The sequence below is a fragment of the Sebastes fasciatus genome, chromosome 21 (genome assembly GCF_043250625.1).
Source record: "Sebastes fasciatus isolate fSebFas1 chromosome 21, fSebFas1.pri, whole genome shotgun sequence".
Classification (NCBI taxonomy): domain Eukaryota; kingdom Metazoa; phylum Chordata; class Actinopteri; order Perciformes; family Sebastidae; genus Sebastes; species Sebastes fasciatus.
The window spans coordinates 25615976-25643020 of record NC_133815.1 but is presented as its reverse complement, the minus strand read 5'-3'; the positions used below and the strand labels follow the sequence as shown (position 1 = coordinate 25643020).

Below are 27045 nucleotides of genomic sequence, written 5' to 3'. Positions count from 1 at the left end.
GAGGATGGATGGATCAAACTATAGACCTAGAGCATTCAGAGGATGGATGGATCAAACTAGAGACCTAGAGCATTCAGAGGATGGATGGATAAAACTAGAGACCTAGAGTATTCAGAGGATGGATGGATCAAAAAAGAGACCTAGAGCATTCAGAGGATGGATGGATCAAACTATAGACCTAGAGCATTCAGAGGATGGATGGATCAAACTAGAGACCCAGAGCATTCAGAGGATGGATGGATCAAACTAGAGACCTAGAGCATTCAGAGGATGGATGGATCAAACTAGAGACCTAGAGCATTCAGAGGATGGATGGATCAAACTAGAGACCTAGAGCATTCAGAGGATGGATGGATCAAACTAGAGACCTAGAGCATTCAGAGGATGGATGGATCAAACTAGAGACATAAAGCATTCAGAGGATGGATGGATCATCTAGAGACCTAGAGCATTCAGGGGATGGATATCTAGATTATCAATAAGGGGTTTTCTGAGCAGTTTACACAACACAAGTGCTCGCCATCCAATCGCCCAAAAATGCAATTCTTGCAGAAATCTCCAAATGTCAAGAGTTTTTGATCCCAGATCACAGCATGTCTTTTTCTATGGTGTTCTTCAAGGTCTCGGTGTCTTAATGTGGTATTTTGGAGGGATTATTGATCATTTTATCAATTCTACAGTGGTAACAAAATTGTTAAATTTAGCACCAAATCTGTGTAACAAATGGTATCAACCCAAAAACTACTGCAACAACTTACGAGACACAACAGAGCATGGGGATGACCATCATATACTTCTATCATCATGTTCTAAACCCTTATACGCTTTTATTATTTATTTTTAATCTATTAATTAATTAATTCATGTTTATTTCTGATTTATGACTAGAACAACTTGAGTGGTGAGCAGCATCTCAGATTAATCTTCAGGTTCCAGCGCTCAGATGATGTACACCACTTCTATGTGACATCTACTGCTGACCTGCCATCTCCTCCTAAAAAAAGACAAAAACGGCTCTATTGTGGTTCTCAGAGGGTTAACTTACTAGTTTGAACTTGTAAGAATATCACCTGTACATGAGTGCATTGGAGAGCTTTAATCATTTCTTTATAAGGATACCTGTTGTACTTCATTTGTGGGTTGGGGTTTCATTCACAAAAATGTCACCAGAGAGTAAAAAAAGGAGAATTAAACAGCGCAGAGCTTGAAGCCTGAAGCTCGGCTTTTAGAAATCCGTAGATGAAAACATTTAGCGGTGTCAGTGGTGACATTTGGGGACCTGAAAAAATTTGCAAATATTACCACAGCTGTCAACACTGTGACATTACAGAGCTGAACTGTGACAGAGATGAAGAGGGAATAAAGCGGTCCACGCTTCACGACTACAGGAAAATATTAAATATGAGGAAACTGATGAATGTGACACTTCTATCCCTGGTGTTTGTGTGAGTGGTTGTTGCATGTAGTGCCCTTTGTGTTTTAGGTGGCAGTGAAGCATGCAGCACGGTTTAGACGAAATAACGGAGTTGGAGCGATTCCTTGATGCTGAAAGGGCTGAAGCCTATACACCGGAAATGTTGCAAGTCTTTACAGGGATGACGAGCAACACCTGCAGCAAATATTCCACCTCCCGTTCACTTTCTGAGAGGTGGATGGGTGGTTGTGACCAAAGCCATTCACAGAAATGCTTCAGTGAAACTCAGCGGGCGTCTAAACCCAGAGTAGTAAAATGCTGTATAGGTTTGCAGTAATTATAAACTACATATACTCACCGAGGAAGCGGAAGGTCCTGCGCACCAGCGGGTTGAGGTAACAGCAGTCCCCCGTGGCCACCGTCTTCTCTGAGCGGTCGAACTCTTTGGACGTGTACTGAACCAGGAACAGCACCGTCTCTGTTATTGTGATCTGGTAGAGACACAGAGAGAGACACATAGAGAGAGAGAAAGAGGATTCAGATGAGCTGTGTAACGGTTTTATCTGAGTCACAGTCAACAGCAGCGCCATCTTCTCACACTGTGTCACCCAGCCCAGTGGGCTCCATCTGTACAGCCACAACTGTGGAATACACAGGAACATCTGGGAGAGAGGAGGGAAGCTCAGTGCTGTGAGAGAGCGAGCAGAGGTGTGTGTGTGTGTGTATCCCATGGATGTATAAAGAGAATTGGATACAGCGTTGGAGGCTCCCGTTCATTCCTATGAGAGCGTCTCAGTGGTGCATGAAGCCTAAATGGCTCGACTTCCGCCTGGAAAAGTACCCGGATCATCCGGCGATCTTCCGCATCCATCGGGCCCGTCGGACATGCGCAGTAGCGTCCGCTCGCTCACATGACTCGGTATCAACGTCACGCCGTCGTCACGGTCTGGGTCTTATTCACATGAACGGAGGAAGGGAAAGAACTCTGGATTCAGCTATGAGTGAGTTTTTAAGACCTAATGATTTAAATACGGGCTGTTAGAGTGTTCAAACAGGGAAGTTGATTATCCTCTGAGTTACAGATGGTCATCATGTTTGGGCTTAAAATAAGTACGTAAACTAAATAAAACGGAAACAAAGTAACATAACTGCAGAAAACCCGTCACACACGTCAATAAAAAAACATGTGAAAAACGTCACTAACGTAACTTACAATACAAAACAGCGGCCAACAACTTTCTTGAATACGGGTCTCCTGGTTAAAGTCTGGTGTTTGTTGATGCTATATTAATACTCTGGATATCAAATTAGCACCTTTAAGATTTAGCTGTTTATGACTTTGTCAATGTTAGGGAACACCTGTGGTCGGGGTGAACAGAAACAGAAGTTGACTAAAACCAACCAACAGATGTCTACTATACCCAATAGGGATGCATCGATACCGATACCAGTATCTCCGACACAACGGCACCAATACCACTTAATGGCAGCGTGACGTTAACCGCTCGTCATCATCTTTCGGGTCCTCACGCTCCACTTCTCCGATGGTACGGGCGAAACGGGCCGGTGGTGCGCCCGACCCTCACTTTCATTGCTCCACGGGGGTTTTGCTTGCCCCCTCCGACTCGCGTGTGCGTTAGACTCCTTGGTCCGTGTTTCAAGACGGGTTGGGTGGGTTGCCTACATCGCCGCAGACCCCTGACGCCTTTTACGTGGGCCGAGCCCCGACAGTCCGCCCCGGTTGACAGTCGCACCGGGAGCAGGGGGCCCCGTTCCTCCCCGGCGGGGAGAGAGGGCGCAGCGAGCCCTTTGTCCACGATGCGGTGAGGTCCGGGCGGGGAGCGCTGTAAAGCTGCGGCCGCGAGCCACCTTCGCCCCGAGCCTTTCCAGGCACACCGCCTCGTATGTGGGACTCCCCAGACTGGCACAGAGAAGTACTCGTATCGGTACTCGGTATCGGTGAGTACCCAAATGTAAGTACTTGTACTCGGTCTGAAAAAAAGTGGTGTCGGTGCATCCCTAATTCCCAACTATAATAATGTCACTCTACTCTTACTTTCACTCCTGTCTGGTAAAGCTAGTCATTATTCACACGGCCACCTCCCATCAGGTCAACATTAACATGGTGTATTTAAGCATTCAACACATGACTGGTGCTGTCCTCTCTCTCGGGAAGACAGTCTCACCGTTGAACTCCATTCTCTTCTCACAGCACAAACTGAGCTCATGAAGTGTAGTCTGGATTTCTAATGCTGTGGGACACGCCCGCATGTTGTAACCCGCAGTAAAAGTTAAAGTTTATGTTTACAAAAATTCTGCAAAATAAACACGAGCAATTGGACACTTCAGTCCAGTTCAGAATTAGTATCTGTGTAAGCTTTTAAACCATCACCTGCTTTGTATTTGTGTTGAATCTGTGTTACCAATGTCAATATGTGACAGCTGCCACACTCTGCTGCCAACAGCTCCGCAGCTTGCCACATTGCACCGGCTACTGTTCTCCATCACACTGCAGCCGCCAGCCACCTCAGACATAATGACAACCACCAGAACATTTACTGCCACGCCAACGGCTTCCAGGTCTAAACTGCTCAGTAATACCAGAGCCAAAGTCCTGACAGCAGTCCGACCGCGGCACACCAGCTCTCTCCAGACCGGCCACCACCCCTCACCATTCTGCGCCTCATCAAAGTGACTACCTGTATTATTAACATGGAGGAGCCCTATGAGCCCCTGATGAATTACAAGTGGGTCAAAGTAATACAAAACAATATTACACATGGAAGCAACTGCACACTTTAAATCTTAAAGTTGTAGACTTTGCAATGCCTGTCCAAATGAGCTTATGAGCCCCCCCCCCCCCCCCCCCCCGTGTCGGTACATCCATTATTTGCATTAGGCCTGTCCTTCCTGCCAGGCCCCCCCTTTTCTCCTCATGAGTTCCTCACATGTTCCTCACGTTCTGCCACTAATGTTATTTTAGTTGTTTTTTGTAGAAGCCAGCCTAATTTCCAGCCTGTCTCCCACCACATGGTGCCACCAGAAGTCATAATCGCTTGTATAATAATAATAATAATAATACATTGTATTTGGTGGCGCCTTTCAAGACACCCAAGGACACCTTACAAAGATAAAATTATACTCAGAAGACCAGCTGAAGATGTGCGGAGGGAACGGGAGGTTGTGTACTCCTGAAGGAGGTCAGTGAGGTAAGTGGGGGTGAGGTCGTGGAGGGCTTTGTAGGTGAGCAGAAGGTTTTTGAAGTCAATCCGGTGTTGAACAGGGAGCCAGTGTAGGTGGATGAGGATGGGGGTGATGTGGTCGCAGGATCTGGTGCGGGTGATGATCCGGGCGGCAGAGTTCTGAATGATTTGAAGTCTGTTGAGCAGTTTGGTGGGAAGGCCAAAGAGGACAGTGTTGCAGTAATCAATCCAGGATGTGACAAATGCGTGGACCAAGATTTCTGTGCTGGACGGAGACAGGGATGGGCGGAGTCTAGAGATGTTGCGTAGGTGGAAGAAAGCAGTCCGGGTGATGTTTTTTATGTGGGGTGCAAAGGAGAGGGTGCTGTTTAGGGTGACCCCAAGGTTCTTGACGTGGGTGGAAAAATGGAACGGAGAAGCCATTGATGATACGGTTTGGGGCAGTGGTGTTTTGAGCTTTTGAAAGGTTGTTTTCGGAGCCGATGAGCAGGGCCTCTGTTTTGTTTCCATTTAGCTTTAGAAAGTTCCTGCTCATCCAGCTCCTAATGTCTTGTAGACGGGTGGCGAGGGTGATGGGTGGCAGGGCAGCGGCGGGTTTTGTTGATACGTAGACCTGTGTGTCATCGACATAGTAGCATAGTATCGCAGTCTATACAGAGGGCTTTAATCATTTCCAAGTAATACATTAAATTGATGTCAGTGTATTCGCTCTGTGGCTTTAGGAATGTGTAAGTTAGCTCCAGTATAGCTTGCAGGGATATCTGCCTTTTCAAACTAAGTGCAGGTTCAGCAAATTGGTTTTCATTTCAACGTTTGTGCTTTGCCCCCTTCTAATTACTGCTTGGAGCTATGTTTGTTATTTAATTATTATTATATTGCATAAGAAGCGATGTCTTGATTCCAGTTGGACTTAAAACACTGGCTACATGAAGGTTTTTCATCCTGCCAGCAAAGCTCCGATTGGCTTGTTTTTCCAACCGGGAGGGAAGAGAACACAGAAGCTATTTGAACAAGACTATATTTGTTATTCACTTTGGATTATGTGTGTATTATTTCAGATTTCCTAAAGGGGAAATCGAATCTAATAAACTGAAAGCACAAAACACAAATGTCCTGTATTCCTGCAGAGTGAACCATTTGATAAAATGACTTCCCTAAAAACAGCATCAGACTGTCTAAATATCCCGAGGTAGAATCCAGGAATCCCACAACCACAGGGAACCCCGATATGGATTAAATCCAACTGAATAATGCATTTATTATGGAAAAACACTTTCACACATGCTGAGAGAGCAGCACAATATTAAAAGAAGAAGAAGAAGAAAAAAAAACTCTGAGGAATACCAAAAGCAACTTTAAATATTGTTTGCACTTAACACAGCAGGGCTGCAGACTACCTTACTTCAGACTAAATGAAAATCTATAAAGTGACGGGGAACAGCGAGAGTGACGGCCTGTTTGTCTTCCTGTCTTATTTCTCCACCGTGCAGACGGAGCAGAGCAGCTCTGAATCAACAATTAATAATAATGAAACCGGTGTGAGTGGATCTGACCAACTGCACGTCTGCTGAGCTTCTGCTGCTCCAACGCTGATGAAATAACATAACTTAATAATAACATCCTCACTTATGTAACACGTTGGTGTTGCCTAAGATGAATTGGAACAAGGTTACATAAGAGGGAAAGAAAACGGCAAAATAACAGGAATGCAAACGGGAGAATGATACTAAACTAGAGAAGGCTAAACGTTTCTGAATGACTGAACATTTGCAGTTGAAACAGTCTAAATCTTTAAATAAAAAACCTGTTATCAGATGTCTCTGTGCAAAAGTTACAGTTGAAAATGAAGCACTCATGGAGTTGTCAGTTAAAACAGTCCCAATGTCCACACTCAGACTTTGAGACACGTTCCCGCAAAGTCCGTGAGGGTTTAGGGCTGTGCCACTGTCAAACCGTCTGGTACCTGAGGGCTCTCACACAGACATGTTGAGCCCTTTATGAACACGGTCCATAAGCCAGCATTTCTGCAGACTTTGCCTGAGGGAATTACCCACAATTCATAGCCTTGTGACGTTAAACACGGGATTACAAGGGGAAGACGCCCGGAGACGTAAAAAAAAAAAAAAAAAAACGATAAACACGGAGGACAGCACATGGGTGATCAGCCGGGCATATTTACATTAACACAGATGCGATTTAAGGATTTAAGATGGTAGATAAAAACACATGAAATCAGAGGAAAGCACCATTATCACTATTACACACCTGGTTTATTCATTAACCATTTTTTAAATTTTGCTTAATGACGTTTCTTTTAATGTCATATTTCGTCGGAAAGTGCCGTCCCATTCATATTTATACCATTTCAAGCCCCTGGCAGCCTCTCACACTCAACTGTTTACCAGCTGACGTCAGTCAGGTCCCTGAGGGTTCAGGGTTTAAGGCCTTATAATGGGATTGGGCCATAGACTGTATATGAAGATGGACGACATGACAGCTCCCCAAAAGTAAAGCCAAAACATCTGGATCGCCCCCTGGTGGCTGGCAGCAGTATAGCTCATAAATGGGACAAAAAGTCAAAGTACATCTCAAATCAATTTTTGCCAAAGATGGTTTCTGTCTTTTAGAAGTTTTCCTCTTTCTGATCAGTTTTAATTACTTTATTTGATGCTATAAAAAGGGGGTGAGACGTCATGATCGACAACCGGAGGCTCGGGAATGTACGTAGAGTAGGAACGTAGAGAGGAGATGTAACTTTAACTTTAAATGACCGTGTCTGTCTCAAACATAGTGTATATAAAGATGTTTATACACAGTCTACAGTCACTGATCGTGTCTGAAGTGTGGAAGTAAGAAGAGCTGAATCTTAGTAAAACCCTGCTTTCTTCCCTATACATTAAATGCTATGAGATACATGTCACACTAAAGCCACATCACAATCTGGATATTTGCATGATTTGTTTTAGTTTAGCCGTTGGATTGAATTAAAGGTGCTGATCTCTGCCGGCGTGGCCTTTCATAGCTCAGGAGCATGTTTCCTCTCGGTCTGCTGGGTTTCAGGTCTCACTGCAGGTTAAGAAGACCTTTAAAGATCTGAGCTATGGCGACCAGTCAACCAAGCCTGAAAAGCTCCAAAATACAAATTCACACACCGGCAGGAGGTAAATCCTATACCCACAAGTCTTTCAGAGTGATGCCGTAAACTGCACTTAACGTCGGCTCCTGTCATGCTTTATAGGAAGAAGGGAGGAAAGATATGTTACCTCTGTAAGGTGACAAAGTGTCTGGACAAAGTGTTCATGTTCCACTTCAGAGATATTTATGAGATGATCATTTCATCCCAGAAAAAAAGGGAAATATACAGTATGGCTTCTAAAACTAGGGATGGGGGTTCAGTAGCATTTCATTGAATCCTGTTCTGAATCAGTTTATAGGAGATGAATCCTCAAAAATGTGTTTGTGAGGTCACAGTGACCTTTGACCACCAAAATCAGTTCATTCTTGAGTCCAAGTGGACGTTTGTGCTGAATTTCCTTCCTTCCTTTCATCAAAATCCTTCCAAACGATACCAGAGAGACTGACATGAACTCAGCAAAACACCTCCAACCTAATTACTCCAAGCAACCATATCATCACCATGTTCATGCATTGTTCCGTTCATCTAGACTGATTTCTGAAGGACACAGTGAATGCAGAGTTTGGCTTCCAGTTCAAACTGGGAGAACCAGGGCCTGTTTGAAAGCTGAAATCTACCATCTGATTTGTGTGTAATTCACGTAATCGTGAGCCAGGAAGTAAACAGAGCTGCGAACGCCGTGTAGGGAGGAGGTCGGGGTGGGTCAAAAAATACCAGACTTTCACCCAGGAGACCGGTGTTCGTGTCCCGTGTGACACCAGAAGTCAATGTTGATTTACTTGTCTTGTAACTTACGTATTTAAGTAAAACCACTTCCTTAGTTATTTTAAAGGTCCCATATCGTGCTCATTTTCAGGTTCATACTTATATTTTGTGTTTCAACTAGAACATGTTTACATGCTGTTATGTTCAAAAAACACTTTATTTTCCTCGTACTGTCTGCCTGAATATACCTGTATTCACCCTGTGTGTAAAAACAGTCCGTTAGTTTTAGCACATTTCAACGGAATTGCAACAGAATTGCGTTGCTAGGCAACCAGGGTCCATGTTTACTTCCTGTCAGCTGATGTTATTTACATACACTGCAACAGGAAATAAACTGGGACACATTTAGAATGTTTCCGTTTAAAACCGTGTGATGGTGTAAATATTGTATATTTGTGACATCACAAATGAACAGAAATCCTGACGGCTTGTTTCAAACGCACAATTTCTGAATACTGTGTGTATTACTCCGTATATTGAGCGCTTTGATAGTTTAACAGTATTTATATAGCACTTGAACCTGCTTTATAATATAAAAGACCTGAAAATCTTACTTTTTACAATATGGGACCTTTAAGCCAAACCACAATCTTTTCCTAATCCTAACTAAGTAGTTTAGTTGCCTTGAGGATACGTCGCCACCGTGCTAAATGGCTGAAAAGAGAGGCGTGTTAGGTGCCATAACTAGAATCAAATTTTGAGTCGTCAGTGGTCCAGTTGCCTGGATGACGTGTGTGCATGAGTGTGTTGAGCATGGTGGAGCAGTAAAAACGGCTTTTACTCATCAAATGGCAGGTAGTGTGGTGGATGGACCAATTAAAGGGGCTAGACGGTATATGTGCAGCACATGGAGGGAGTTGATAACCCCTGGGTAGTTGTGTCAGCAGAGCCGGCGATGGCCAGACTGCAGGCTGGATCGGCACCGCTGGCTCAAGCTCATTGTGTTGTCAGTAAACTGCCGTGACCGGAGGCCCACAATAGAACAGGATAAACACTATTGTGGCTACTTGTCTCCAGGATGTGCCCCGTGCCCCCGTGTCTCCTGAGCCCACAGTTGTGCTTCCAGCGCTTTGGCCGATTTCACACTCTGTGCACTCGGAGATTAATCTTTAATTTACAGGTTCCCCCTCGCCGGGATTTGTACCGACAACCTCCTGACCTTGCCCGGTCTGAATGTTTCCACCTGGCTGAACACCCAGACGCATAACGTCCTCTCAGTTGAATACAGCACGGTGCGTCGGAGCGTGCGTGTGCGACAGTGCACACGCGCCAGTCAGCGTGTGTGTGTGTGTGTGTGTGTGTGTGTGTGTGTGTGTGTGTGTGTGTGTGTGTGTGTGGTCGTGATGGGTACCGAGGCCCCGGAGCTGAGACCCACAGAGCTGCCACGCACTCAGGCGCTGCCACGGTGATTTATTCAGGTCGACTGGTGAGGGGGGCAGACGAGGTAGAGGAGGAGGGGAAAACTGAAACCAAAGAACTTGCACTGAACTTGCAATACACAAAGGTTTTAAAATATTTAAACAATTTAAACTTCAGTAAAACCTTCACACAACTTCTTATTGTAACAGTGAGCATGGAAGTTCATTCTTGACCTTCCTGACATAAAATTTACAGTCCAGCTACTCTAGCTTTTAGTGAAGCTTGCCACCAAACCAGACTTAACACTAGAACAGAACACTGCTAACAACTAAATGAACAGGAACGGCTAGAAACACCTCAGTGGGACTCCCTTACATGGTTGGACACCAGAACATCTAACCAGGGTCACAAGTAGTCAGCATTTACCACAAACCACCCAACTCCTTAACCCTCTGACACCCACAATAGACCCATTTTTCTCTTTTTTAGGGGGGTACAGGGGGTCCCTAAACAGTCTTGAATTACATAAATTGGGTATCACTGTAAAGCTGAGACTCTTGTGAATCCAGCTGTATTCATGTGTGATGATGTTAGTCTCACTGTATAAAACGACCTGTGGTGACCTCTAGGATAATCACGTCAAAAGTTTTTGATGCCAAATCACAGCACATTATCGTAAGTTCAGTGACAAGAACATTGTCAACAACCAATAGGAGCGCTCTCTCCAGCACCTAACAGGAAGGATGGGATCCCGGCCTCGAGGGTTTGAGCGCACCACCGGCCCGTTTTGCCCGCACCGTTGGGGACGTTGAGCGTGAGGACCCGAAAGATGGTGACAAGAGGTTAACGTCGCGCTGCTGCAAAGTGGTATCGGTGCCGTTGTATCGGAGCGTGTACGAGTACATGAGCACAGTATCTGACCCGATACCCAATACTGGTATCGGTGCATCCCAATCACCAACACACAACTGCCTGCCCTGAAAGACATCTACACCTCCCGTCGTCTGTGGAGAACACCCTGCATCCTAAAGGAACTGCACTAAGTTGGTTTAAGTCCTATTTATCAGATCGATCTCAGTTTGTACATATCAACGATGAGTCCTCCATGTACGCCAAAGTTAGTCACGGAGTTCCACAGAGTTCTGTACTTGGACCAATTCTATTTACCTTATATATGCTTCCCTTAGGCAATGTTATTAGAAAACACTCCATAAACTTTCATTGTTACGCAGATGATACTCTTATATCTATCAATCAAGCCAGACGAAACAAACCAGTTAACTAAACTTCAAGCATGCCTTAAGGACATAAAAACCTGGATGACCTGCAATTTCCTGATGTTAAACTCAGACAAAACTGAAGTTATTGTACTAGGCCCTGAGCACCTCCGAAACAAATTATCTAATGATATAGTTACTTTAGATGGCATTGCCCTGGCCTCCAGCACCACCGTAAGGAATCTGGGAGTTGTCTTCGACCAGGATATGTCCTTTAACTCTCACATAAAACAAACCTCACGGACTGCCTTCTTTCATCTACGTAACATTGCGAAGATCAGGCACATCCTGTGTCAAAATGATGCAGAAAAATTAGTCCATGCATTTGTTACCTCTAGACTCGATTACTGCAATTCCTTATTATCAGGCTGCTCCAATAAGTCTCTTAAGACTCTCCAGTTGATCCAGAATGCTGCAGCACGTGTACTGACTAGAACTAGAAAAAGAGATCATATTACGCCTGTATTAGCTTCTCTACACTGGCTGCCTGTAAAATCCAGAATAGATTTTAAAATCGTCCTCCTCACCTACAAAGCGCTAAACGGTCAGGCCCCATCATATCTTAAAGAGCTCATAGTACCCTACTACCCCACTAGAGCACTGCGCTCACAGAATGCAGGGTTACTTGAGGTTCCTAGAGTCTCCAAACGTAGAATGGGAGCCAGAGCCTTCAGCTATCAAGCTCCTCTTCTCTGGAACCAGCTCCCAGTTTCAGTCCGGGAGGCAGACACCGTCTCTACATTTAAGAGTAGGCTAAAGACTTTCCTCTTTGATAACGCTTATACTTAAGCTGCTATAGGCATAGACTGCCGGGGGACTTCCTATGACACACTGTCATAAGGAACTTCCTATGACACACTGAGCTCCCCTCTCCTTCTGTATATACTCATGTCCCATGTCCATGTTGTTACTAACTTCATTCCTTCCCGGGAGTCCTTGTGCCTCCTTGTCTCGCAGCTAACCGTGGAGCGGGGTCACACCTGGAGTGAGGTCATACCTGGAGCGGGATCACACCAGGGAGCGAGGTTATACCTGGAGCATGGGTACACTTGGAGCAGGGTTTCACCTGGATCTTGGTGGTCTCCGGTATTGTGGCTGCATCTGCTGCCGCGTCGGTGCCTGCTTGACACCAACTGCTACCATCCCTAATTAACTACGTCTGTACGAGGGACTACCAATGCTAACGAGGGATTTCCAACACCTAATGACAATGTGGCAGCCTGGAGAATAACACTTCTCAATCACTGCCAAAGACATCAAGAGCTCCCAGCAAGCATGCTGATGCTGCAGGAACCAATGCACGGGCATCGATCGCAGGGACGTCCCACACCAATACACATGGACGTACTGAGGAGAGATGCTGGACAGTGCTGGCTTTCCGATAGTTGTATTATCACTCTTTCCATCCACCACTATTGGTTTTGTGTTATCAGCCCTACTTGTATTAGTTATTACAGCTGCTAGACTGCTATTGTGGCTGCTTCTATATCTCTCTCTCTCTATCTCTCTCTCTCTCTCTCTCTCACTCTATCTATCTATCCCCCCAGCCGGTCTCGGCAGATGGCCGCCCGCCCTGCGCCCGGTTCTGCTCCAGGTTTCTTCCCAGTAATCGGGGAGTTTTTCCTGGCCACAGTGCGCTTGGTGGATCCTGTTGGGTCTCAAAACTATGGTGTACGGTCATAGACCTGCTCTACATATAAAGCGTCTTGAGATAACTTCTGTTGTGATTTGACGCTATACAAAAATAAATTGATTTGATTTGATTTGATTTGACTCATCTCACCCCGCCCTTCAACTGTTCGTGTGTCTGCCATCAGGAAAATGACACAGGTCCATCAAAGCACACACCACACGGTTGATGAACAGTCTTTATCCGAAAAGCCATTCCCACACTGAAATCACACAACCGATAGATAATATCATGCAACAGCTCCAATAATTATGTGCAATGTTTTATTTATTAAAATATTTTTAACCTTTTTTTTGCAAAACACATTTTGTATTTTAATAACACCTTATTCTGTATTGCATACGTTGGCAATCATGTGTGTGTTAACGTGTTGAAACTGTGTGTGTGTGTGTGTGTTGAACGTGTGTGTGTGTGTGTGTTAGCGCATGGGAATGAAAAGTTATTCTTTTATTTTACATGTAAATATTGAGTTCCGTTTCAGGCAATTCACCTGAATTTCGTTGTATATAACTATGCAATGACAATAAAGGAATCTTAAATCTTGAGCTAGCTAATCACTGTCCCAAAAGGGGCTACTTGCAAGCTAACGTTAGCTACTGGAATGTTTGCCGTTAGCCTATGAGCTAACTGTATGTTTCAGTTGAAGATTGCTGGCTTCAATCATATAAATCTGGCTACAGTACTCGCTCTCTCTCTCTTTCTCTCATATATACAAGTGTACACACGTAGGCAAAATTGTTGGTACCCTTCCGTTAAAGAAAGAAAAACCCCAAATGGTCACTGAAATAACTTGAAACTGACAAAAGTAATAATAAATAAAAATTTACTGAAAATGAACTAATGAAAATCAGACATTGTTTTTGAATTGTGGTTCAACAGACTCATTTTAAAAAAGAAACTAATGAAACTGGCCTGGACAAAAATGATGGTACCCCTAGAAAAGATGTAAAATAATGTGACCATAGGGACATATTAAACTAAGGTGTGTCCTGTAAATAGCATCACAGGTATCTTCAAACTTGTAATCAGTCAGTCTGCCTACTTAAAGGGTGAAAAGTAGTCACTGTGCTGTTTGGCATCATGGTGTGTACCACACTGAACATGGACCACAGAAAGCTAAGGAGAGAGTTGTCTCGGGAGATCAGAAAGAACATTATAGACCTTCATGTTAAAGGTAAAGGCTATAAGACCATCTCCAAGCAGCTTGATGTTCCTGTGACTACAGCTGCACATATTATTCAGAAGTTTAAGGTCCATGGGACAGTAGCCAACCTCCCTGGACGTGGCCGCAAGGGGAAAATTGATGACAAATTGAAGAGACGGATAATACGAATGGTAACCAAAGAGCCTAGAACAACTTCCAAAGAGATTAGAGGTGAACTCCAAGGTCAAGGTACATCAGTGTCAGATCGCACCATCCGTCACTGTTTGAGCCAAAGAGGACTTAATGGAAGACAACCGAGGAGGACACCAAATCATAAAAAAGTGAGACTGGAATTTTCCAAAATGCATATTGATAAGCCACAAAGCTTCTGGGAGAATGTCCTTTGGACAGATGAGACAAAACTGGAGCTTTTTGGCAAGTCACATCAGCTCTATGTTCACAGACGCAAAAATTAAGCATGTGAAACATGAAGGAGGCTAGGTTATGTTATGGGGCTGCTTTGTTGCATCTGGCACAGGGTGTCTTGAATCTGTGCAGGGTACAATGAAATCTCAAGACTATCAAGGCATTCTGGAGCGAAATGTGCTGCCCAGTGTCAGAAAGCTTGGTCTCAGTTGCAGGTCATGGGTCCTCAAACAGGATAATGACCCAAAACACACAGCTAAAAACACCCAAGAATGGCTAAGAACAAAACATTGGACTATTCTGAAGTGGCCTTCTATGAGCCCTGATCTAAATCCTATTGAACATCTGTGGAAGGAGCCGAAACATGCAGTCTGGAGAAGGCACCCTTCAAACCTGAGACAGCTGGAGCAGTTTGCTCACGAGGAGTGGGCCAAAATACCTGTCGACAGGTGCAGAAGTCTCATTGAGAGTTACAGAAATCGATTGATTGCAGTGATTGCCTCAAAAGGTTGTGCAACAAAATATTAAGTTAAGGGTACCATCATTTTTGTCCAGGCCAGTTTCATTAGTTTGTTTTTTAAAATGATTCTGCTGAACCATAATTCAAAAACAATATCTGATTTTCATTAGTTAATTTTCAGTAAATCTTTATTTATTATTACTTTTGTCAGTTTCAAGTTATTTCAGTGACCATTGTGGGTTTTTCTTTCTTTAACGGAAGGGTACCAACAATTTTGCCTACGTCTGTATGTGTCCATTTATATGATTGAAGCCAGCATCTTTCAGCTGAAACATACAGTTAGCTCGAAGGCTAACGGCAAACGTTCCAGTAGCTAACGTTAGCTTGCAAGTAGCCCCAGTTTGAGCAGACAAGTTATTTCTCTTAAGTCCGTTCCTGTATCTCCATCTTTAGATGTCTGTGGGCAGTAGAAGTCATTAGAAAGGACACGGAAAAAAGGGAAATATCAAATGACACTTTTATGAGAAGTCAAATAGGGCTTTCCTCTCTCCTCTCTGTGAAGCAGCTTCCTCCACCGCTGACACTAATCCCATTATACCAGGTCAGACAAGAAGGAAGGACAACAGGTAGAAAGCATAGAAAGTTGCATCAACCGGCTCTCTCTGACATTCTTACACTTTCTTTATTCCTTTCTGCTCCATCCATTCATCCATTTTCTGTCGTTTATTTTGATGGACAGATAAGATAATGATATTCTATGTGTTAAGATTACTGCTGTCAATCGATTCGAATATTTAATCACAATTAATCGCAAAATAATTCCACATTTTGTATCTGTTCAAATGAACCTTAAAGGGAGATTTGTCAAGTATTTAATACTCTTATCAACATGGGAGTGGACAAATATGCTGCTTTATGTATGTATATATTTATTATTGTAAATCAATTAACAACACAAAACAATGACAGATATTGTCCAGAAACCCTCACAGGTACTGCATTTAGCATAAAACAATATGCTCCAATCATAACATGGCAAACTGCAGCCCACCAGGCAACAACAGCTGTCAGTGTGTCAGTGTGCTGATTTGACTATGACTTGCCCCAAACTGCATGTGATTATCATAAAGTGGGCATGTCTGTAAAGGGGAGACTCGTGGGTACCCATAGAACCCATTTACATTCACCGATCTGGAGGTCAGAGGTCAAGGGACCCCTTTGAAAATGGCCATGACAGTTTTTCCTCGCCAAAATTCAGCGCAAGATTGACGCGTTATTTAACCTCCTTCATGACAAGTTAGTATGACATGGTTGGTACCGATGGATTCATCAGGTTTTCTAGTTTTATATGATACCAGTATCTTCACTCTAGCTTTAAAACTGAGCCGCTACAACCATAAAACTTGTGTTAATACGTTTAAAGAAATTAGTGGCGTTCAAATTAATTTGTGTTATTACCGCGTTAACTTTGACAGCCCTGGTTAAGACTTGACGGAGTTATGACTCAGAGTATATTTTTTGACTCAAATTCACCTCATACAGTACCACTGCCTCACATCTCTCCCTCCCCGCCTCCCCCTTCAACTCTCTCGTACCCCGTGGGGAGGCTTTTGTCCATCACAGAACATATCCTGTAATTTCCTGATGGTTAAAATGCCGTCCGGGACTATGAGTTAAAATACACAAGTGGATGTAGTCAGTAGCTGAGGAGCAGGTAGATTAAAACAGACACTTCTATCAATCGTTTCACACAAACAGTGTGTTTTTCCAACAGGATCCGACCTGCATGACTCCTTTTCAACACCAGACCTGAGGACCCGTGACCTCCAGTCGATCCGTTTACACAGGATGCAGGTGTGCATCACGTCGTTGTCTACTCTGTGGTTAGCCAGTTAATAAGTTGACCCGTGTTGACACATTTTTCACCACGCATTACACTCGAATGTTCAACCCTGATCGTTTCTACGGGAACTCCAAGCCAAAGCCGAGCCACACATAGAGAGCTACTGAGACATTTTTAACACTCTTCTGAACATAAAGGACAGGAATGGCCTCATGTTGGTCTTCAGTGACTGAGAGACATAATGCATCCTGATCCAGGAGAGTGATACTGTACATCACACCGGCACATACGGGTACTTAAAGGTCCCATATCATGCTAATTTTCAGGTTCATACTTGTATTTTGTGTTTCTAATAGAACATGTTTACATACTGTCATGTTTAAAGAACCCTTCATTTTCCTCATACTGTCTGCCTGAATATACCTGTATTTACTCTCTGTCTGAAACGCTCCGTTTTAGCACATTTCAACGGAATTGCAACGAAATTGCGTTGCTAGGCAACAGCTTGGGTCCATGTGTACTTCCTGTCAGCTGATGTCATTCACATACACTGCAACAGGAAATAAACTGGGACACATTTAGAATGTTTACGTTTGAAACTTTGAAATGGTCTAAATATTGTAGATTTGTGACATCACAAATGGACAGAAATCCTAACGGCTTGTTTCAAAAGCTCAGTTTCTGAATACGGGCTGTGTGTATTTCTCTGTGGATTAAGCGTTTCGATACTTTCACAGTATTTATATAGAACTTAAACCTACTTTATAATATAAAAGCAATGAACATGTCACTCTTTACAATATGGGACCTTTAACAAAAAGTCAAGACCGCGCCCCCTTCTGGGGGATAGAAACCTGAACCTCACATAGACTTCAATGCAATTTGACGTATGTTAGGATTGTAATTTTGACGAGTTTGTACTCATTCATCTCTTGTTGTACAAACGTTTGTTTTTTACACGTGTCTGATTGACAGACGCGTCTGTCGGCAGTTCAGTCTGACAAACCTGACGGTCTGACAGCAGCTGTTTTAATCTCCCTGCTCCTCAGCTGCTGACTACATCCACTTGTGTGTTTTGAAAAGCAATTGCATAACGTATCATGATTTCCCCAACACTTGGCATCTTTCTGACGGTAGCTAATATGTGGAGTGAAAGTGAGAGAGAGAGAGAGAGAGAGAGAGAGAGAGAGAGAGGGAGAGAGAGAGAGAGAGAGAGAGAGAGAGAGAGAGAGAGAGAGGAGAGAGAGCAGAGAGAGAGAAGAGAGAGAGACAGAGAGAGAGAGAGAGAGAGAGAGAGCAGTTAGCCTGTAATGTCGACACCAGAAAGCTTGTTACTGGCAGCTGAAAGTGTAATTCAGCTGAGCCGTAAACAGACAGTCTGGACATGAGATGCATGTGGATGTGAGGTTTTAACAGGGTCGTAGATCTCCAGGTCTACATGAGAACGGTCTCTCTGGGCCTCGTCAGTGTCTCGTCAGTGTGATGAAGCCAGGTTGCCATGACAAAGTGCTCGCAGTCTATCATCTCTCTGCACTGTGTGTGTGTGTGTGTGTGTGTGTGTGTGTGTATTGTGCAGACATGGTATCTGCTTTCTATCTGTTAAAGTGGCTGTGTTTTTTGTAGCATTCAAACATGGGTCTCTGATGTAAAGTCGTATAATATGACAGGACTTTACCAAAGAGCTGTACTGCTCATGCAATAGTTGGGCACCTGGGGCCAACTTCACAGAGATAGACTCTGACTCTGGTTCAGATCAAACCGATAGTCAGGCTTCAGATCGAGTGTTAACTCAGCGGTAACACTTTATAATAATCATAATTTATAAACGGTAAGTTAATAAACATGACATAGATAGATAATTGGAACACTTTGTTAAAGGTTAATAATTGGTTTGTAAAACATATATAAACATTATTTGGATGGTTATTATAAAGTTGAAACTGATGATTATAATACTTTGTTAAATGGTTGATAAATACTTTGTAAAGCGTCTATAAACATTATTTAGACAGATAGTTAATACTTTATCAATGGTTAATAATTGGTTTCTGGTCCATCTATCTATGTAATGTTTATAGATGATTTATAAACCATTTGGTAATCATTAACAGATACATAATATAGTATATAAAATGTTATAATGAGTGCAACAATAAACTGTTAAAATACTTTACTAATGTAATCAGAATGTAATTGTTATTGTCTCTTATCAGCTATGATAAATATAGAATTTATCAGCTAATTATTTAATATTACACAAACTAAGGATAAGATAACAGAAATGATAGCAATACTAATAATTAGTAAATATGATTCATAATCATTTCATTGGTTGTCAACAGTAAAATAAGCAGTTTAATTAACTATCAATTTATCATTAATAAATGATGGTTATTATAAAGTGTTACCAACTCATCCGTTGCACAAAGCTACACCATCTTCAGTAGGACTAATATGCTATGAATTCTGGGTAAATTAAGATCTTTTCCAAAACTAAACTACATGGCTGACCAAGTGAGGACATCATACCACTCAACTCTGTCATTTTTTTTCTACTTCTGGTGTATTTTGTGACGTGTTCAGCTTATAACTAACAAACAGAGAGGAGTTAAAATGGTCACTGGACATCATCAGTGCTACATGGACCGGCGGAAGAAAAGCCAATTCCGAGACGGGTCATGCTGCACTTTACTGAAGCTGAAGCGTTTATTTCTCCTCTCTGGTACCGCGGAGAGCTCAGGAAGACACAACTGATTAGGATCATTATTCGTCAAGACTGAAATTGGACCTTGTTTACAGAAAGTGACAAAAAGGGTAGGTTTGGGACTGAGAGGCATCTTCTGCTGCTGTATTAGTGGGAGACTTACTGTGTGGTTGCCATGGTTACGCTTCGTTTTTTAATGAGGAATTGATAAAACACATGGAGGAAAGGACACAAGCTCAACACATCTCTGCTTTTACTGCTTTTCACTTTCAAATGTATCAGGACAAATCCAGACTCCCCTGTGGTCATGTGCACGTGTGTTGTCATGGCTACCAAATGATCTTGCATGAATCATGCAGTTATACAGAGCGTTTGGAAGGTTTCTTTTTTTTAACTGTTCATTATCATCAACTGGATTTAACCCTCTGAGACCCACAATAGACCCGTTTTTGTCTTTTCTAGGGGGATCCAGGGGGTCTTTAGGGGGGTCCATGGGGTCTTTAGGGGGGGGTCCAGGGTCTGATCAATCCATCCTCTGAATGCTCTAGGTCTCTAGTTTGTGGCTGTAAAGTTTCATGAGGCTGTGATTATCCTAGAGGTCACCACAGGTCATTTTATACAGTCAGGTCAATGAAATGTCTCCTATGGGGACTAACATCATCACACATGAATACTGTCACCAGTAGACATTTAAATGGTTTTATCACAAACAACAAAAATAGAATCACCGCCTCGTGGTTGTACGCCTCCACCAACTAGTCAAGTTGCAGTTTACGTCCATGTCAGTCCAAAATGCCATCACTTCATCATTTTACCCTGTTAGACAAATGTGTGAAATTGTCATATTTAGCATATGAATTCTTGAGTTATGGCCAAAAATGTGTTTTGTGAGGTCACAGTGACCTTTGAGCTCTGAATCCAAGTGGCACACTTTTGCACAAGTCTGTGCCAAATGTGAATAAATTCCCTTCAGGCGTTCCTGTAGATATGGCATTCACGAGAATGGTACGGACTGACTGACGGATGGACAGACAAACCGTTAAATATAATGCCTCTGGCCACGATTATCGCTCCGCTGGCACGGAGGCATAAAAGTGAAGTCTTTAAATCTCAGGAAAATCTTGAGAAACTCAAAGTGCCATTAACCTTTAAACGCCACTTGTGAGTGACTTAGAGTGGCTGCTGCTCAGCAAAAGTCACATAGTCTCACAATACATGGTTGTAATTATAACCATTATCCTATCTTTTTCAATTCCTATTATTATTGGTCTCACATACTAGTGTTGGTCAGACACTTTAAAAGCTGAACCCGCTGCTGTGATATCACTGAGAATGGCAAGAAATGGCTGAAGGGCCGTGTGATGTCCAAAAAACCTGAGCAGCCCTGTGACAGCCACAGGCCATTTGTCCCACTTTCTCATCGGCTGTAACACAAGCTGACAGGGCCACAGTGACAATGTGCTGCTTGTTTAGTCCCTTAACTACCTCCCTGCCCTCTCTCTCTCTCTCTCTCTCTCTCTCCCTCTCCCACTGTAGAGCTGTTCCCTGGTGGCTCAGTCAGGATGACAGGGCCAGGGTGACCCGTGCTGCTTATTTACTCCTTACTGATCCTCTGGTCAAGGCCGAACTTGTTCACTCCTCGCATTCTCTTCCTCCATCCCTCTTCCTTAGACCCTTACTAATTTAATTTCACACCAATCTACGTCAGGACACTAATCTATCTCCATCAGCATAGCGAGGCAGAGTGTAGCCAAAAGGAAAAGACACTGACATTGAACCAATATTTGGGCAAGGCTTCGCTGGTCAGCGCTCCTGCCTCCAGATACGGTTTGCACAGTAAAGCTTGATGTGTCAATATGTCTCCATTTACAAGTTAATTGGACCTGCAGTGGCAACAACTTTCAACAGGAGAGTGAGACAGCGCCTGACATCTGAACAACAGAAGAGGCCACGCTGATACAGAGAGACTCCAGGGACGGAGGGGGGGAGCAGAGTATTTCATTTTCAGCCACTGAGGCGTGACGGAAGCCTCCGGCCTCTGGAGTCCAAAGTGATACATGACAGTCATTTGGGGAAAAGCTATGAACAGCACCCCCCCAAACCAAGCAGCAACCCCCACAGCTGAAGGATGGAGATAAACAGTCGTAAGATGCAGTCCTTCGATTGGCCATTAGATGCAAACTCAAAAAAAAACCCACCGAGGATCAAACTGAAGTCGAGGTGGAACGTCACAAGTGTTAGGGTCTCAATAGTGAACTTCTGGGAGTCATAACTCAGTCCAATCAGGATACATTATGCTGGATCAAGTGCAGAATAAAACGACGTTTGCCTGTCTCAGACAAATCGCTTTGATCTGATTAAAACTCTCTAATAAGCACAGAAGCTGCGCTAGCGCTGTCAGGATGGGTCCTCGAGTTCAGAGACATAGCATAACTCTGCTCGGAAATGATATCAAAGAGACACCTCTTATACAGCAACTTCAGATCTTGCCTTATAATCATCATATTTAAATGTTTATGTATTAGAATCACTTATGCTCTTAAGCTCTAGGGTGCTGGAAGGTGTGGTTCGCCTATACAGACATACCCAAAATAAATCAAGAATAGCTCCACAACTACCAGGTCTATATGCATGATCTTGGACTCTATGGATAGGTAAGAACTCAGAGGATTCATCAGTGACAGTGTCAGTGACATTGTGAAAAAGTCTGACAAATGCTCGAAAAAAAAAGTCTGAAAAAATGTTTAAAAAAAAAACCTCCTCAAAAAAGGGTCAGAAATATCCTCGAAAAAAAATCTAAAAAATGTCTGAAAAAGTTTTTGAAAAAAAAAGTCTGAAAAATGTTCCAAAAAAAAGTTGTGAAAAAAGCCCGAAAAATGATGAACCAAAGGAAAAATATACATTTTTATCCTGGCCTAAAATTTGTTTTAGATTAGACAGTGGATAACACCATTATAGCAATGATGCCATGCACAGAGACACCACTGAATTAATTCAGCAACTCGACTACAACTGTGCCAAAGCAGATACAAATAACACAAAGCACATAGATTCTACAAAGGTTTTAGTGAAGATAGGACCAGGAGGACTCTTCATTTGGCCACTTGGATACCCAAAATGCGCCAAATGGGTTTTCTACCTCTTGAAAGGGAATCTGGCTCTAAAATACTCCTGATATCCACTACAGGAGGCTATGGGCACACAATGGAGCCTTTGGCCATGACATTGACCCTGTGCATCGTCACATTCTACCATTGTGCATCATCACATTCTAACGTTGTGCACGGTATAACATCAATAAAAAACTACTAAATTGTATCATTTTGACTCCAAATGGAATAGTTTTATTATAATAATGAAATATAATCAAGTAAAACTTAGATAATAACAAATAAAATCAATAACAATGTAAATAAGATAACAAAAAAAAATCCAAAGTCAAGTCTATACATTCAATATAAAAACATTTTAATAGTAGTAAAAATACAATTTGTTGTGCATTGATTTTGTAACTAAAATATTGAAATCATTGCCAAACAAACATTGTTTGGATTGTTGTTTTAGTGGCGTTAAGGCGTCGTCTTTTAGGAACGATTCAGAAATAAGACCACCACAGCATTTTAAGGAGTTTTAAAAGGCAGTGTTTTAACACACAGCTCAGCTGAACCGGTACCGGTACCGGGTTCGTCAGGTGAAAGAGGTTCTACAGATTGCCTCATTCCTGGTCGGCCTTTTAAGGCTTTTATACCACAAACACACCAGAGCAGAGTTCCACTGGACGTGGACAGAGACTGACTGGTCTCAGGCCAGTTCACAGTTGGATTATTTGCCTGTTTTTTGCCTCTTAGGCTGCCTATAGGCTACTGCTCTGCCCTCTGATTGGTGGAGGACCTGCAGACTCAGACGCTGTATCAACTCCGCAAACTGCTGTTTTCCGGTAACGTCTGTTATTTATAGCCAGTATTCTCCAAAAAAAGACACTATTGAACGTCAGCCAAAGATGTGGTATTAGTGTATCAATAATACTGACATCTGCATGCATTTGTTTTATTAGACTACTATTCATTTGGAAAGCCTGATAACTAATTCCATAAGACGTTCTTTTGCTAGATTGATACCAGGTACATGTGTGCAGCTGCTTCCAAATGGATCCTGAACTGAATTAGTATGTTCCACTATCTCCTCTGCCACGTTGAGAGGTTCACTGGTCTGTTACAAATGAGGATGCTAATCCTTCAGTGTGTGATTATAATGCCGAGGCTAGAGTGGCGGGTGTCTCTCTTGGCTCTCAGCTTAGCTTCCACCTCTCCCCTCCTCCCTCCCTCCCTCCCACTCTTCCTCTCATCATACAGCACCATGCAGCAATATTTTACAGCCCTACAGCCAATGTGTGGACCGGACTGCTAATTACAGTGATGATCAGAGATGGGGTTATTAAATATGTGAGGTCATATATTAATAAAGGTGGTTGGAAATGAAGGCTCAAGGGACTTGACCACAAGCTTCACCTTCGGATATATTTCAAGTTATCATGATCCGTTTTCAAATCTTCCGTCAGAATGATCAGCCTGGGTTTGGTTTAGAGGTCTGTTGGTCTAAACCATGTCTCAGATAGTCATAAAATGGCCTTTAAATCAGGAGCTTTGACTGTAGAATGAATGGGAGAAGTTTCTGCCAGAAAGAGTTTATTTGAACCCAAACTATAATCTTTTCCTAAACCTAACCAGTGTCAGTAACATTGTGAAAAAGTCTGAAAAATGCAACAAAAAAAAAGTCTGAAAAAAATGTTAAAAAAGCCTCCTAAAAAAAGTCAGAAAAAATTCCCCAAAAGTCAGAAAAATCATCGAAAAAAAAAAGTCAGAAAAATCCTCAAATAAAAAGTCAGAAAAATGATTAAAAAAAAAGTCTGAGAAAAGTCTGAAAAATGTTCCAAAAAAAGTCTGAATGAAAAAATGGCCTTTAAATCACAAGCTTTGACTGTAGAATGAATGGGAGAAGTTTCTGTTAGAAAGAGTTTATTTGAATCCAAACTATGATATGACTACTACTACTACTACTACTACTATGAAACCTTTCTGGCAGAAAGCCCTGAAGGCAAACTTATTCTGAAAAAGACAATATTCCTACTGAGCTGTTTACATGGCTAATGAAAAGGAATATTCCCGTTTACATGCAGTCGTACCGGTATAACCGGTGGTGGACTTATTGGCCCGTGCAAACACACCTTCCCTCTTTCATTCCTTCTAAAAACCTGTTGATATCCAAGACTTTCAGAATCTTTAAAAGTAGGTGTGTTTCTCCTTCCAAACAGAAATGTGGGCTTTTCTTTTGGGCATGCCATTCGGAATAAGGCCTAATTGAGTTTACATGACCCGTATCAAATATATTATATTGTCATATTTGGAATAATAGTGGAATATTAGTGTACATGTAAATGTATAGTCATTGTTTAGAATTTTCCAATTCCATTTCTAATTTGTAACTCGAACTGTGTTACATTTTTGAGTACCGACCAAATTGTGTCCATAACACGCGGCCAAGGTTTCTCTCCGAACAAATACAGGCTGCTCGACCGGGCTGTACCCTGACAGGAAGAGCTACAGAAACTATTCAGGGCTGGAAAAGTCCTGCCATCGCCTCGGCATGGTTTTCAGGTAAAAACAAATAAATAATAATACTCACTACTAAAGTAGGTGTCAAAGGTTTTACCCTTTTGGACCTAATGGCATTAGTCTATTGAGCACAATCTAGCTTGTTATTATGAACAATTTAGGGTACCCTGGACTTCTAACCCCTAAAAGGCACAACTAGACCAAACTGTCAACCATCATACCAGATTAGAAGTTCCTAAATTAAGTAGTTTTCGAGTTCTGCTCCGGAAACGAGGACGGAGGAAGGACGGACACGCGGAGCGCTATATACCCCCACTACGTTGTAGTGGGGGTATAATAATAATCCATATATAATATGACATTTATTTTTCTAAATAAGACTGCTGTTTGAATTCACCATTACACCATTCTTTTTTTCTATATTCTTTCACAGTCAAGTCTTCCAAAAGTGCAATACTAAGTTATTGGAGTTGGAGTAGTTGGGAAAGCAGTTCACATAAAGTCAGGTGTAGAGAAATGTATTACTTTGGTATCCGTACAGAAACTCAGGCATTGTGTCTCCGCTGGTTTGCTTCTGTAGAACATAGTTTACTCATTCAGCAGCTGCTATTAAAAGGTCAACACAATAAAACTTTGTTTGCCAACAATCAATGACCATCGCAGAACAAAAATCAATCTCACAGCATGAACATCCTGGATTGAATTTCACCAGCTGGCTCTTCTCTCCAGCTGCTGTCTGTGTGGGTTGTAGGTCAACTCAAAACTTTATTAACCAGGCAAAGTATGAAACTGCCCCCCAGATCCCCAGAGAGAAACATCACACCAACAGAGGAGACCACCGTTTCCTACCGACGGTCAACGTTGGTTTCTTTTAACTATGACCATGATGGTTCCAGGCTCTGCACTCTCTCTGTTCACATCGTACCTCAAGGACCGCACTGACAGGGTAAAAGCCTTTACACAAACGCAAATGTTATGCAATGAAAAAGGGACCCTTTTTTTTTAGAACAAGGGCGATTTTTGCACCGCTAATAAATGCATCAACCAATCACGTTGTGCCGAATGGGTTGAGTTGTGCCTATATTTATGAAACAACAACACAGAGGCTCCATAGTCCAAACCAGAGGCCTGTACTACGAAGCAAGTTCAACATACCCAGGGTGTCTTCTCGTTATCTGGCTTCACTAACCCTAATAACCGAGATCTCGCTAAGCGATCCTACGACGCTGGTTGTCAACCGTAAGTCAACCCAGGGTTTCTCAGTCTGGCTGTGAGCACGTTCACATGAACGGAGCGGTGTTTACAGCATGTGACCAATCACAGACATGGACAAGTCCATAGACTGCAGACAGACAGACAGAGCGGCCCATTTTACAAAGGAAGAGCAAACTATGTTAGACAAATACGAAGACGTTAAACACTTAGGCAAGACTAAATGTAACACAGTTGAAGCTGCCAAATGCAGGAAGGACAGCTCGCAAAAGACAAAACTCCCGACGTGTGAGTGCGTAAATTAACAGACTTATTAATTTAACGGAACACTGAAAAGTCAGATATAGTCATCTAGATATAAATGTCTTATAGGGGCGTAAAGGATGGATGGGTTACACCTCATTATATCCATTAATGACGATACGGCTTGTATGACTATTTCAGCCTTCTTTCAGCCGCGTCCTCGTCTCCGGCGGTGTGAAACGGACTCAAGAGAAAAGTAAAAAAATAAATATAAAAACATAATTCAAAGTGGTAAACAGCCACAGCATAAATCCAGCTGTCCTTCCTGCAGTTGTCAGTTTAAACTGTGTTGTTTTTAGTCTGGATTATGATTTAAAGTTCGTATTTGTGTCATATTACTATACGATCCGCACACCGAGCTCTGATTGGTCAGTAGGTGGTGATTTTATGCGAGTTGATCTCTTATCTGGAACATAACCTGCTCCGGAGCAGGTAAGCTGTTCAGCATCAGTTACCATGGCGATCTACCCCGGTAAGAAGTGAACCACCTTCGTAGG

The 27045-nt window shown here is 42.6% G+C and overlaps 1 protein-coding gene across 4 annotated transcripts in view; it reads right to left on the bottom strand.

Annotated features, from left to right (window-relative positions):
• The window catches only part of LOC141759733 (phospholipid phosphatase-related protein type 5-like), a 139791-nt gene that overhangs the window by 61251 nt on the left and 51495 nt on the right, over positions 1-27045 (bottom strand). For all 4 annotated transcript variants that reach the window (XM_074622051.1, XM_074622053.1, XM_074622054.1 and 1 more), the window contains one exon: positions 1773-1905. In XM_074622051.1, coding sequence (XP_074478152.1) covers positions 1773-1905 — 133 coding nt within the window. The remainder of the gene's footprint in view (positions 1-1772; positions 1906-27045) is intronic.